This window comes from Salvelinus fontinalis, chromosome 27 (assembly GCF_029448725.1).
Source record: "Salvelinus fontinalis isolate EN_2023a chromosome 27, ASM2944872v1, whole genome shotgun sequence".
NCBI lineage: Eukaryota > Metazoa > Chordata > Actinopteri > Salmoniformes > Salmonidae > Salvelinus > Salvelinus fontinalis.
Window position 1 is genome coordinate 20,464,877 of NC_074691.1, and position 12,546 is coordinate 20,477,422.

Genomic DNA, 12,546 nt, shown 5'->3' on the forward strand with positions numbered 1-12,546 from the left:
TTCAAATATCAATAAAGCCACTACCCCTCCACTTTTTTAGTAAATGGATGAGGGATGGGGCTGAAGAAATGTAATCATGCTTTTTCTGTGGTAGACTGTCTCTTTGGCCATTGTATAACTGGGCACCTAAAGCCCTGACCTCTTACATTTCAGCACAGTGAAATAATTCCTTCCTCAGGAAACAGTGAGAGGGAGTCAGTGAGAGATCTGTCAGTTTGCCCACTAGAAAAGTGTAGCCTACAGACTGGACACTGGATAGCAGTGGCACCAAATAAGGGCATAAATAACACGTTTCTGGTAGAGATGGTATTACGTTTCATATTCAGAACACAGCCCGTTACCATTTCTTTCAGCATTTTATTGTGTTTAGTTATGCTCTGTGTCCAGTAAATTCTGATCCATGACAATCATACATACATACACACATTTTGCCGATGACCTTGGAGAGTAACCCTCATTGGATCATGCAAACATTGTTTATCCATATAATTTTGCATGTCCATGCTCACAAATAGAAAGTAGTCCAGTTACATGGGTGGATTGGGTTGGTACATGATGGAAATCAACATGAGTTCTCAATCTTATAAATCTCATTAGAAACACACACATTCACACATGTACAACAAATACTCTGTATAATCTGAAAATAAACATCTCTTTCTTGCTCACAAACACACAGTAATAAACAGCTGACACACACACACACACACACACACACACACACACACACACACACACACACACACACACACACACACACACACACACACACACACACACACACACACAAAAACATATATTAGCATTAGGGCTCTTTATTTTCCCCTCAAGTCCCCACATAGCCAGTTGTTCTAAAAACCTATTGACAACCCTGGGCTCAGTCAGTCCACTATCAGGCTGGACACATCCATCCCCTCCTCAGGTGCAGGTCTCCTGGTAGGCCCTTATAATGCTCTCATAAGCAGGAGGTGGGGTCTGTGTGGCATGGAACCCCCTCAGACTACTACTGCTCCAGAACAACTCGGGCCTTGGTGGGGTGGCAGCAGCCTGGGCTGCGGTTTGGTGGGCTGACCCAGCTGAAGTGGTCAGGGTTGGAGTGCGAGGCAACGTGGTCTGGCTCCCCTCCTCAGCTTCCCGGGCGATCTGGCTGCACTGGAGGAGTGGGTGAAAGGTGGACGCCCTGAAGCTGGGTTTGCGACCCAAAGGGTCAGCCTGGTCTGGGGAGGAGGCCTGGCGGTGGAAGCTGAAGGCAGCGCTAACCAGGCTGTTGTTGCTCCGCCGGTCGTAGCTGCTGTTGCGATTGAAGCCAGGCCGAGTGCGCGGGGAGGTGCGGGACGGGCGAGGTGGCCGGCGGGTGATACTGCCCGAGCCGGCCCTGCGACGGGACATCCAGGTCAGGACAACATAGACCAGCACCCCCAATAGGATGCCCACCGCAATGGACACACAGAAAGCTATGATCAGGGAGACTGGGAAGGAGAGAGAGGGAAGGGTCCATTCATTATATCTTGGTTTAAGGGAGACATAGAGTAAGAGTTTTTGGACACCAAAGAGATTTATATGAAAAGACCTGTTCAAAACTCATTATCATCTAGCATCATCATTAGATATTCAATAGATACCTTCATGCTTGTAAAAAATGTTTTTTGCCACAGTAAAAAACTAAAACTGTAAAGTAAAGTAATAGTAAAAGTTATGTGGTTTATAGTCTGCTGAGGGAACGGTTTCAATCTGGAACCATACAAGATATGTACTGCCAAGCCCACAACAAGTCACTATCCTAACATCAACAGCGCTGTTATGATGATGAACTAATAGAACTCTGCTAAAATGGCACACCACAACCAAATAATCACAGTCCTTCCTCTATGGTGATTATGAGACCAAGTCCTCCAAAGCACAAAACTGATTACATCTCCTTCCCACAAAATAAAGATCAACATTTTGTTGTCTTTGACTTGCTCCCTGAGACGCTATGGTCACCATATGTGTCTCTCTGAAAAGAGAGAAAGGAACAGAGGACAAATCCCAGTGGACCACTGCCAGCTAAAGGAAATCAATTGCCTTTGGATACAGTTAGGTCTTATGAAGTGTAAAAGTACTCTGCTACCTCTACATAGTTTTTCATTGTCCTCTGTTGGAAAAGGGAAAAGCAGACAAGAAGTCATCTGGAAATGACATTTGGGAGGAAGGAGGAAAAAACACTAACCAAGAGGAAGCTTTGCAATATTGCTGATTTTATGGGTCTGTTCTTGCCTTGCGTCTAAATACTAGTCTGTCAGGTCCGATAAATGCAGTTTTGAATGCATGTTTTCTTTTCCTGACAAAATATTCAAGTACTCTCATCGTCATTAAACCTATACATTCCAGTTAAAACAGAGAAGTGCCAACAGAGAAACCACAACAGAGGAGCAGAGTAGCAGCTGAGAGAGCGAGAGACATAATATGACATTTTGAAATGTCTTTATTCTTTTGGAACTTTTGTGAGTGTAATGTTCACTGTTAATTTTTTATTGTTTATTTAACTTTTGTTTATTATCTATTTCACTTGCTTTGACAAGGTAAACATATGTTTCCCATGCCAATAAATACCCTTAAATTGAAATTGAATTGAAAGAGAGAGAGAGAGAGTTGAAAAAACTCACCAACATCAAATGACTGAAGTATTTCCAGAAAGAGATTGGTGTTGTTTTCGGCCATAACTTTCTCTGCACTGTCAGAGAAGAAGAGGAGAATGTTATGCATCCAGTAGCTCTCCTTGGCTTCCTCACGTCTCTCTCTTTCTTCCTCCTGCCTATCCCTCCTTCACTCTTCCTCTTCTATCATTCACTCTCTGTCTATCCCTTTCTTCTCTCTCCCTCCTTCCCTTTCCCTGCTTCTTTTCTTTCTTCCCTCACTTTCTCACTTTGCCTCTCTCTCTCTCTCTCTCTCTCAGAGTGAGAGAGATCAGCCCAGAGGAACTCAGCCACACAGGATTACCTCCAAAACCGGGCTGTCTGCTCTCTTGTTTGTGGAAGCGGAAAACTTCACTGTCACATTTCCTGCTATTCTGCGTAAAATTAGGAATGGGTCTCTCTTATCTGTCCTGGACAGAGTTCCTCCTGGAGGGGCGGGAGCGGGGTTGCCGAAATCACTTCCTGTCCCATCATTTCCTTAAGTTTGATTAATGAGAAGAAACTAATTCACCCCTTCAAGTCCCAAACCAGCCCCCACCCCCCAATCTCCCTGTCCCTGCTTTTGTAATGGAACAGTCAGCTACCATCTCGGATTACATTTTTTTCCAAAATGATAAACATTGCAGTTTTTCTTATTTTCTCCAGTCCACCTCTGCAACCACAGGCGACAGTTTCTTCAAGCGCAACACTACCAATTACAGCCTTGGTTCTGAATGTCGAAGCTGGAGCCAAAACCCCCGAATGGTGTTAATAAAACTGAATAGACAAAAAAGTTATAACATAAATAGTATTTCTATGTGCTGCAAAACAACTATTTTTATATCTGAGCGTACATGCTCTGGTTTTCCAGACCCTTTGTCAATACTGTAACCTCAGTGTTTCCACAGTGTCTGCCAGGTCAGCGGTGTCTGCATGGGCCGTCCAAGCCTGTGTCGGTTGTAGAGGTCCAGTAAAAACACTAGGCTCTGATAAGATAGAGAACCAGAGCCACAGCTCAACACAACACAGTCCCTCCCTTGTTCCTTTCACCTTGCCCTTTGTGATTTTCTCCCTCCAATTAAGAGGACTGGATAGGTGAAAGAAATACTATGACCCTGCCTATCCCTCCTAGAAGGCTAGGTGGGGGAGCTATCAGCATACTGCTTTGACTATCCAATCCATCCAGATCCGCTAAGGTGGTCAGAGGAAAGGGAGCACATTTTTTATTGGAATTTAGCCCTTAGTATAGCAGGGAACCTCCTGGTCCATCCTGGTCCTGTGGGCTCCCCCTTTCCCCTCCCTCTCCACTGGCAGAGGGAGGGCTGGGTCTCGCAGGGACTTCCTCTCATTGTTGCCCTGTCTCAAACCCGTCCAGAGGAACCAGCAAACGCCTACTATACCCTGTCAGATGGTATTCAGAGGCATTGTGTTTTGTTCAATCACACAGGGGTTGCAAAACCACAGGGCTTGTCTGTCCACATACAGGTGTTGGAGGTATTCTTTAAAAGAATGTGTTTATTTATGTTCTACTAAAGTTTAGTACCGGTACTGATTAGCATTGTTTAACAGTGTTTGGACGTGTGATGGAAAGTTGTAGGGTGTGGGCTTGATCAGGGATTTTATGAGGAAATTCTACACAGTAAATAGAGCAATGCAACCTCTCTTTAGAATCAAGGTATTCTACTGTTCTGTACATACAATGACAGGTTTATAACCTTGGTCTGCCCTTGATGTCTAGAAGACAAAAGAAATTCACAACCTCTCCAGAAACCTGGGACACTGGACATATTAATCTTAAATGTAAAGTCCCCAGTTTAGGTGACCTCGTGGGTTCTGGTACCGGTTTTGGATGACATTTTTGTTTATACATCGATCTGTGGACACTTGGCTTGCGTTGAGTGATAGCCCTGATTCCTACGTACACAGTAGTATAATGTTTTGCACCTGTGTGACATAGGATGTGAAATCTGAAACCACTTAAAGCTGAGATGTCCCTTCTACCATTTCATTCGCTCTTCCAACTGTCCATCAACTCCTGGCTGAACCCTATGTCACAGCCACTGACAAAGCACATGCCTACAATCTCTACATCGTAGCGCAGAATAAGACAGTGGTTTCGATTCATAGCCAATTAAAAAAATTCACAGGTTTTAAATAAAAACACTTTTTGTTTGTCATAAATGGACAAGATGAGATATGAGATGAAAAATAAGTTCCTAATTAGATCAAGAAGCCAAGCTAGAGCTCTGTGTGACCTTCACAGCGGTGGGGGCTGATGTTTTGAAATGTCGATTGAGTGCACACATAGTCTTCATGGGCTTAATAATAAAGGCATCATTTAAACGGTAAAAATGAATTACATTTTAATGTGGCATGAACACAACCAGTCAATTTTGTATTTGTTATTTTTTTGTACTTTTAACCATTTTTCTTCCCAATTGGTAGTTACAGTCTTGTCCCATCGCTGCAACTCCCCTATGGACACGGGAGAGGCGAAGGTCGAGAGCCACGCGTCCTCCGAAACACTACCCTGCCAAGCTGCACTGCTTCTTGACACAATGCTCGCTTAACCCGGAAGCCAACCACACCAATGTGTCGGAGGAAACACCGTCCAGCTGGCGACCAAGTCAGCTTGCACATGCCGGCCCGCCAAAAGAAGTTGCTAGAGCACGATGGGACAAGGACGTCCCAGCCGGCCAAACCCTCCCTAACCCGGACGACGCTGGGCCAATTTTGCAGTGCCTCATGGGTCTCCCGGTCATGGTCGGCTGTGACACAGCCTGGGATTGAACCCGGGTCTTTAGTGACGCCTCAAGCATGGCGATGCAGTGCCGTATAATACCGTGGCACTCGGGAGGCTCAGCCATCATGTTTCATATGATTTTCAAACAAATCCCTTCAAAAAGTAGGCTACTTGTGCATGCTCGTCCACTCACAATAATTCCAGCATCTCGAACTACATGTATACTGCGTCATTTAATGAATGGAAAGAGACATCTGTTACAAAACACCAAAAAGTGTGCCCAATGGAATTCAGCGACTGCCATTAATTAGGCCTACATTAATTGATGCGTCTTGCTGACACATTCACCTTTTTTTGTAGCCTGAAAAAAGTCGGGACACCTGAAATGGGGCTGAAACTGTCCCAGGAAAAATGGAATGGTCACCCTAACACACAGTCAACTTACTAGACTACAATGTGTATTACCATGAACTAGAGTACCACAGTGTGAGTCATAATACCTGTAAAACCTAGCGGTTAAACAATGAAATGGTTCCAATCATTTTCCCACCATTCATTTCTCCCATAGGGGATTTTAGAAACACTTAAACAAATGCTAATTAGCTGCTAATGTGGCTATCATAAAGAACCACAAATGCCATGATCTGGACAAGACTGCCAAATCGAGGCAAAGGTAACAATCTCTGGATTAACTATCTAATGCCAACTAAATGTAGTAATGAATAAATTGGCTACATTTCTTTAAATGGACAATTCTGTTAACTGTCTTGTGCAAGTTTTAAATTGACATAATACCTGTTAGCAAAGGTGTCATATAGGGATGAAGTGTCAGAGTCTAGGTGATGTGGGTAAGGCGGAGTCAGGCGCAGGACACAGAAATGAGTAATATTAGTAACTTTACTCAAAAAATAATCTTCCAACAAGGAGAACGAAAATCCAGAATCACATAAACGAGACAACTGACAACAATAAACACGCACAAAACCATGATGGCCCCAGAGGGTTAAATAGGGAAATAATTCAAACATAATGGGAACCAGGTGTGTACAATACAGACAAAACAAATGGAAAAAGAAATGTAGATCGGTGGAGGCTAGAAAGCCGGTGACCACCGAACGCTGCCCGGACAAGGAGAGGCACCAACTTCAGCGGAAGTCGTGACAGTGCAGGTGCTTCAATCTGGCTCTGATGGAACGGTGCCAGGACCGGCTGATAACCTAGTACACATTGAAAAGGAGATAGGTTAGTGGAGGAGTGGCGGAGGGAGTTTTGGGCCATCTCTGCCCAGTGGATGAAAGCCGCCCACTCCCCCGGCCGGTCCTGGCAATAGGACTGCAGAAACCTACCCACAACCTGGTTAACTCTCTCCACCTGCCCGTTACTCTCGGGGTGAAAACCCGAGGTGAGGCTGACCGAGACCCCCAGGAGTTCCATAAACGCCCTCCAGATCCTAGACGTGAACTGGGGACCCCGATCAGAAACTATATCCTCAGGCACCCCGTAGTGCCGGAAGACGTGGGTGAACAGGGCCTCCGCAGTCTGTAGAGCCGTAGGGAGACCGAGCAAAGGAAGGAGACGGCAGGACTTAGAAAACCGATCCACAACAACCAGGATTGTGGTGTTTCCCTGTGACGGAGGAAGATCCGTCACTAAATCCACCGATAGGTGTGACCACGGCCATTGTGGAACGGGTAGGGGTTGTAATTTCCCTCTGGGCAGGTGTCTAGGTGCCTTGCACTGGACGCACACCGAGCAGGAGGAAACAAACTTCCCACTAAGACAGCGCACTGTCCGACTGATGCCAGGATGACCAGAGGAGGATGACGTGTGAGCCCAACAGATCAAACGATCGCAGACATCAGACGGAACGTACAGACGCCCAACTTGACACTAGTTGGGAGTGGGCTCTGTACGTAACACCCGCTCGATGTCTACGTCCACCTCACATGCCACCGGTGCCACCTGGAAAGAAGCCGGAAGTATAGGAGTGGGATCCGTGGACCGCTCCTCTGTGTCATACATCCGGGACAGTGCATCTGCCTTAGCGTTCTGGGAACCTGGTCTGTAGGAAAGGAAGAAAATAAAACGGGTGAAAAACATGGCCCACCTTGCCTGAGGAGGGTTCAGTCTCCTCGCCGCCCGGATGTACTCCAGATTGCGGTGGTCAGTCCAAATGAGGAAAGGGTGTTTAGCCCCCTCAAGCCAATGCCTCCACGCCTTCAGAGCCTTGACAACAGCCAACAGCTCCCAATCACCCACATCATAGTTTCACTCCGCCGGGCTGAGCTTCTTCGAAAAATCAATTCTTCTTCACAAAAAAGTAACTCGAGGAGGCAGGTGAAGTGGAAGGCCGAATGTATCCCTGTCCCAAAGATTCGGAGACATATGTTTCCATAGCCGCCATCTACTCCTGAAACAAAGGATACACGTGACTCCTGGGAAGTGCTGCGTCTACCATGAGATTTATCGCACAATCCCCCCGTCGATGGGGTGGTAATTGAGTCGCCTTCTTTTTACAGAAGGCGAGAGCCAAATCGACATATTCAGGGGGGATGTGCATGGTGGAGACCTGGTTTGGACTCTCCACCGTATTTGCACCTATGGAAACACCTACACACCTCCCTGAGCACTGACGTGACCATCCCTTGAGAGCCCCGTTTCCACGAAATAGTGGGGTCATGATCGGCCAACCAGGGACGCCCCAACACCACAGGAAACGCAGGTGAATCGATCAGAAAGAGACTAATTCTCTCCTTATGATCCCCCTGCGTTATCATACATAGTGGAGCTGTGACCTCCCTGATCAGTCCCGACCCTAAAGGACGACTATCTAAGACATGTACAGGGAAGGGCACATCAACAGGGACAATAGGGATCCCTAATCTAATTGCAAATGAACGATCAATAAAGTTCTCAGCTGCACCTGAATCTACTAGCGCCTTATACTGGGAATGCAGGGAAAACTCAGGAAATTCTATACATACACACATGTGCGAAACAGGAAGCTCTGGGTGAGTTGGGTGCTTACTCACCTGGGATGATCCACCAGTGCCCTGCCTGCCTCGACGCCCTGGAGAACCTCCCCAGCACCGACCAGCAGTGTCCCCTCTGCGGCCACAGGCATCCGGTCCCCCTCATAGCAGCACCTCCTAGCGCCATCGGCGTCGGACCTGAGGTGCTGGGGGATGGAACTGACGGACCTCGATCCGGACGTCCGTGGGAGGCCAACAGGTTATCCAGCCTAATGGATAGGTCCACCAGCTGGTCAAAGGTAAGGGTGGTGTCCCTGCAGGCTAGCTCCCTACGAACGTCCTCGCGTAGACCACACCTGTAGTGGTCGATCAGGGCCCGCTCATTCCATCCCACGCCCAGAGTTCGAAAGTCCAGAGCGAAGTCTTGTGCGCTCCTCATCCCCTGTCTGTGATGATACAAGCGTTCCCCAACCGCTCTCCCATCAGGAGGAAGATCGAAAACCGCCCGGAAGCAGCGGGTAAAATCCTCATAATTGTCCAACGTCGGTCCTTCCCTTCCCCAGACTGCGTTGGCCCATTCGAGTGCTCTACCAGTCAGACAGGAGATGAGGGCGTTTACACTCTCGCGTCCCGAAGGAGCTGGGTGAACGGTTGCCAGGTAGAGCCCCAGCTGGAGTAGGAACCCCTGGCACCAGGCAGCCGTTCCATCGTATACCCTCGGGAGCGCGAGCCGAATCCCACTGGATCCAGGTGAAGGAGGGGTGGACAGCGGTGTGGGTTGTTGTGGGAGCTGGGGTGATGATGATGAGGTTGCTGGAAAACGCCCTCTCTCCCATCGCTCCATGGTTTGCAGCACGCGATCCATGGCTGTGCCGAGACTTTGCAACACACATGCTGCTGGACGCGTGCCTCCATAGGTAGAGGAGGGCTGTGTGCACATGCCGACTCCATTGAAGGAGCGTGTTTCTGTCAGAGTCTAGGTGATGTGGGTCAGGCGCAGGACACAGAGATGAGTAATAATAGTAACTTTACTTAAAAATAATCTTCCAACAAGGAGAACGAAAATCCAGAATCACATAAACGAGACAACTGACAACAATAAACACAGACAAAACCATGATGGCTCCAGAGGGTTAAATAGGGAAATAATTAAAAAGTAATGGGAACCAGGTGTGTAGAATACAGACAAAACAAATGGAAAAAGAAATGTAGATTGGAGGAGGCTAGAAAGCAGATAACGTCTACCACCTAATGCTGCCCGAACAAGGAGTGGCACCAACTTCAGTGGAAGTCGTGACATGAAGCTTGCATAGATTTGTATTCTTGCATGATTTGTAGTCTTGCATGATTTGTAGTCTTGCATAAAATAGAGTACCACAGTGTGAGTCATAATACCCATATCTATGCATAATACCCATATAGGGATCCTAATAAACTAAACTAAACTTGCATTTACCCTCCATTAGGCCTACACTACTGCTGGTAGCCTATCCTTTCATAAGAGGCAATTTTGCACACAGGAACACATGCAGAACAGGTAGCCTACATTCAATATAATACATGAGTTGAATCAAAACATGTTTTACACCCTAGTTGAGTTGTCCATAATTCATGAGTTGATGCTTAGAGTCTTGTCACGATCGACCATGGGGGAGAGAGAGAGAGGACCAAGGCGCAGCATGTAAAAAATACATCTTCTCTTTATTTAGGAGAAAACGAACGAAGCAAAACAACAAATAGACGACCGTGAAGCTATAACCGAACAAAATGCAAACATGCAACCTAGACACAGACACAGTCCTAGACAATGACCCAACAAAAACACGATGCCTATGGCCGCCTAAAATATGGCTCCCAATCAGAGACAAATGAAAGACATCTGTCTCTAATTGAGAACCACTCAGGCAACCATAGACATACCTAGAACATTCACTCAACCATAGACATACCTAGAAACACTCACTCAACACAAACCCATACACTAAACCCAACACCCCCTTTTCCATATCACCACCCAAAACGAGACAAAACACAAACATTCCCCATGTCACACCCTGACCTAACTAAAATAATAAAGAAAACAAAGAATACTATGGCCAGGGCGTGACATAACCCCCCCCTTAAGGTGCGAACTCCGGGCGCACCAGCACACAGTCTAGGGGAGGGTCTGGGTGGGCTTCCTTCCCCGGTGGCGGCTCCGGCACTGGTCGTGGTCCCCACCCCACCATAGTCACTACCCGCCTCCGTAGCCTCCTCCCAATGGCCACCCTCCACCTTAACCCCACTGGATTAAGGGGCAGCACCGGACTAAGGGGCAGCACCGGACTAAGGGGCAGCACCGGACTAAGGGGCGGCAGCTCCGGACTGAGGGACGGCAGCTCCGGACTGAGGGACGGCAGCTCCGGACTGAGGGACGGCAGCTCCGGACTGAGGGACGGCAGCTCCGGACTGAGGGACGGCAGCTCCGGACTGAGGGACGGCAGCTCCGGACTGAGGGACGGATCCTGGCTGGATGACTCATGGTTGGCTGACGGATCCGGCTGGTCATGGCTGGCGGACGGCTACGGCTGGTCATGGCTGGCTGACGGCTCCGGCTGGTCATGGCTGGCTGACGGCTCCGGCTGGTCATGGCTGGCTGACGGCTCCGGCTGGTCATGGCTGGCTGACGGCTCCGGCTGGTCATGGCTGGCTGACGGCTCCGGCTGGTCATGGCTGGCTGACGGCTCCGGCTGGTCATGGCTGGCTGACGGCTCCGGCTGGTCATGGCTGGCTGACGGCTCCGGCTGGTCATGGCTGGCTGACGGCTCCGGCTGGTCATGGCTGGCTGACGGCTCCGGCTGCTCATGGCTGGCTGACGGCTCCGGCTGCTCATGGCTGGCTGACGTCTCCGGCTGCTCATGGCTGGCTGACGGATCCGGCTGCTCATGGCTGGCTGACGGATCCGGCTGCTCATGGCTGGCTGACGGATCCGGCTGCTCATGGCTGGCTGACGGATCCGGCTGATCCGGGCTGGCTGACGGATCCGGCTGATCCGGGCTGGCTGACGGATCCGGCTGATCCGGGCTGGCGGAAGGCTCCGGCTGATCCGGGCTGGCGGAAGGCTCCGGCTGATCCGGGCTGGCGGAAGGCTCCGGCTGATCCGGGCTGGCGGAAGGCTCCGGCTGATCCGGGCTGGCGGAAGGCTCCGGCTGATCCGGGCTGGCGGAAGGCTCCGGCTGATCCGGGCTGGCGGAAGGCTCCGGCTGGCGGACGGCTCCGGCTGGTCATGGCTGGCTGACGGCTCCGGCTGGTCATGGCTGGCTGACGGCTCCGGCTGGTCATGGCTGGCTGACGGCTCGGGCTGGTCATGGCTGGCTGACGGCTCGGGCTGGTCATGGCTGGCTGACGACTCAGATGGCACTGGGTAGACGGACGACTCAGATGGCACTGGGTAGGCGGACGGCTCCGGCTGGTCATGGCTGGCGGACGGCTCGGGCTGGTCATGGCTGGCTGACGGCTCGGGCTGGTCATGGCTGGCTGACGGCTCGGGCTGGTCATGGCTGGCTGACGACTCAGATGGCACTGGGTAGACGGACGACTCAGATGGCACTGGGTAGACGGACGACTCAGATGGCACTGGGTAGACGGACGACTCAGATGGCACTGGGTAGACGGACGACTCAGATGGCACTGGGTAGACGGACGACTCAGATGGCACTGGGTAGACGGACGACTCAGATGGCACTGGGTAGACGGACGACTCAGATGGCACTGGGTAGACGGACGACTCAGATGGCACTGGGTAGACGGACGACTCAGATGGCACTGGGTAGACGGACGACTCAGATGGCACTGGGTAGACGGACGACTCAGATGGCACTGGGTAGACGGACGACTCAGATGGCACTGGGTAGACGGACGACTCAGATGGCACTGGGTAGACGGACGACTCAGATGGCACTGGGTAGACGGACGACTCAGATGGCACTGGGTAGACGGACGACTCAGATGGCACTGGGTAGACGGACGACTCAGATGGCACTGGGTAGACGGACGACTCAGATGGCACTGGGTAGACGGACGACTCAGATGGCACTGGGTAGACGGACGACTCAGATGGCACTGGGTAGACAGACGACTCAGATGGCACTGGGTAGACGGACGACTCAGATGGCACTGGGTAGACGGACGACTCAGA

At 49.9% G+C, this 12,546-nt stretch overlaps 1 protein-coding gene across 2 annotated transcripts; it reads right to left on the minus strand.

The window, feature by feature from the left end:
- Positions 1-337: 337 nt before the first annotated feature.
- myct1a (myc target 1a) lies at positions 338-3,137 on the minus strand. Of its 2 annotated transcripts, XM_055885235.1 has the most exons (3): positions 2,980-3,137; positions 2,646-2,713; positions 338-1,469 (listed from the first exon to the last, which is right to left on the minus strand). In XM_055885235.1, exons 2-3 carry the CDS (start codon positions 2,698-2,700, stop codon positions 919-921), a joined length of 606 nt encoding a protein of 201 aa, XP_055741210.1. In that variant the 5' UTR covers positions 2,701-2,713; positions 2,980-3,137; the 3' UTR covers positions 338-918. The 2 variants fall into 2 exon arrangements, with proteins under 2 accessions (XP_055741210.1, XP_055741209.1); XM_055885234.1 differs by having other exon boundaries at positions 2,646-3,134.
- Positions 3,138-12,546: the final 9,409 nt, after the last annotated feature.

Coding starts and splice junctions, on each gene's coding strand:
- myct1a (XM_055885234.1), bottom strand. CDS start 2,745: ATGCATAACATTCTCCTCTTCTTCTCTGACAGTGCAGAGAAAGTTATG. Junction 1,470..2,645: donor ACTTCAGTCATTTGATGTTG/GTGAGTTTTTTC, acceptor TCTCCTTCCCAG/TCTCCCTGATCATAGCTTTC.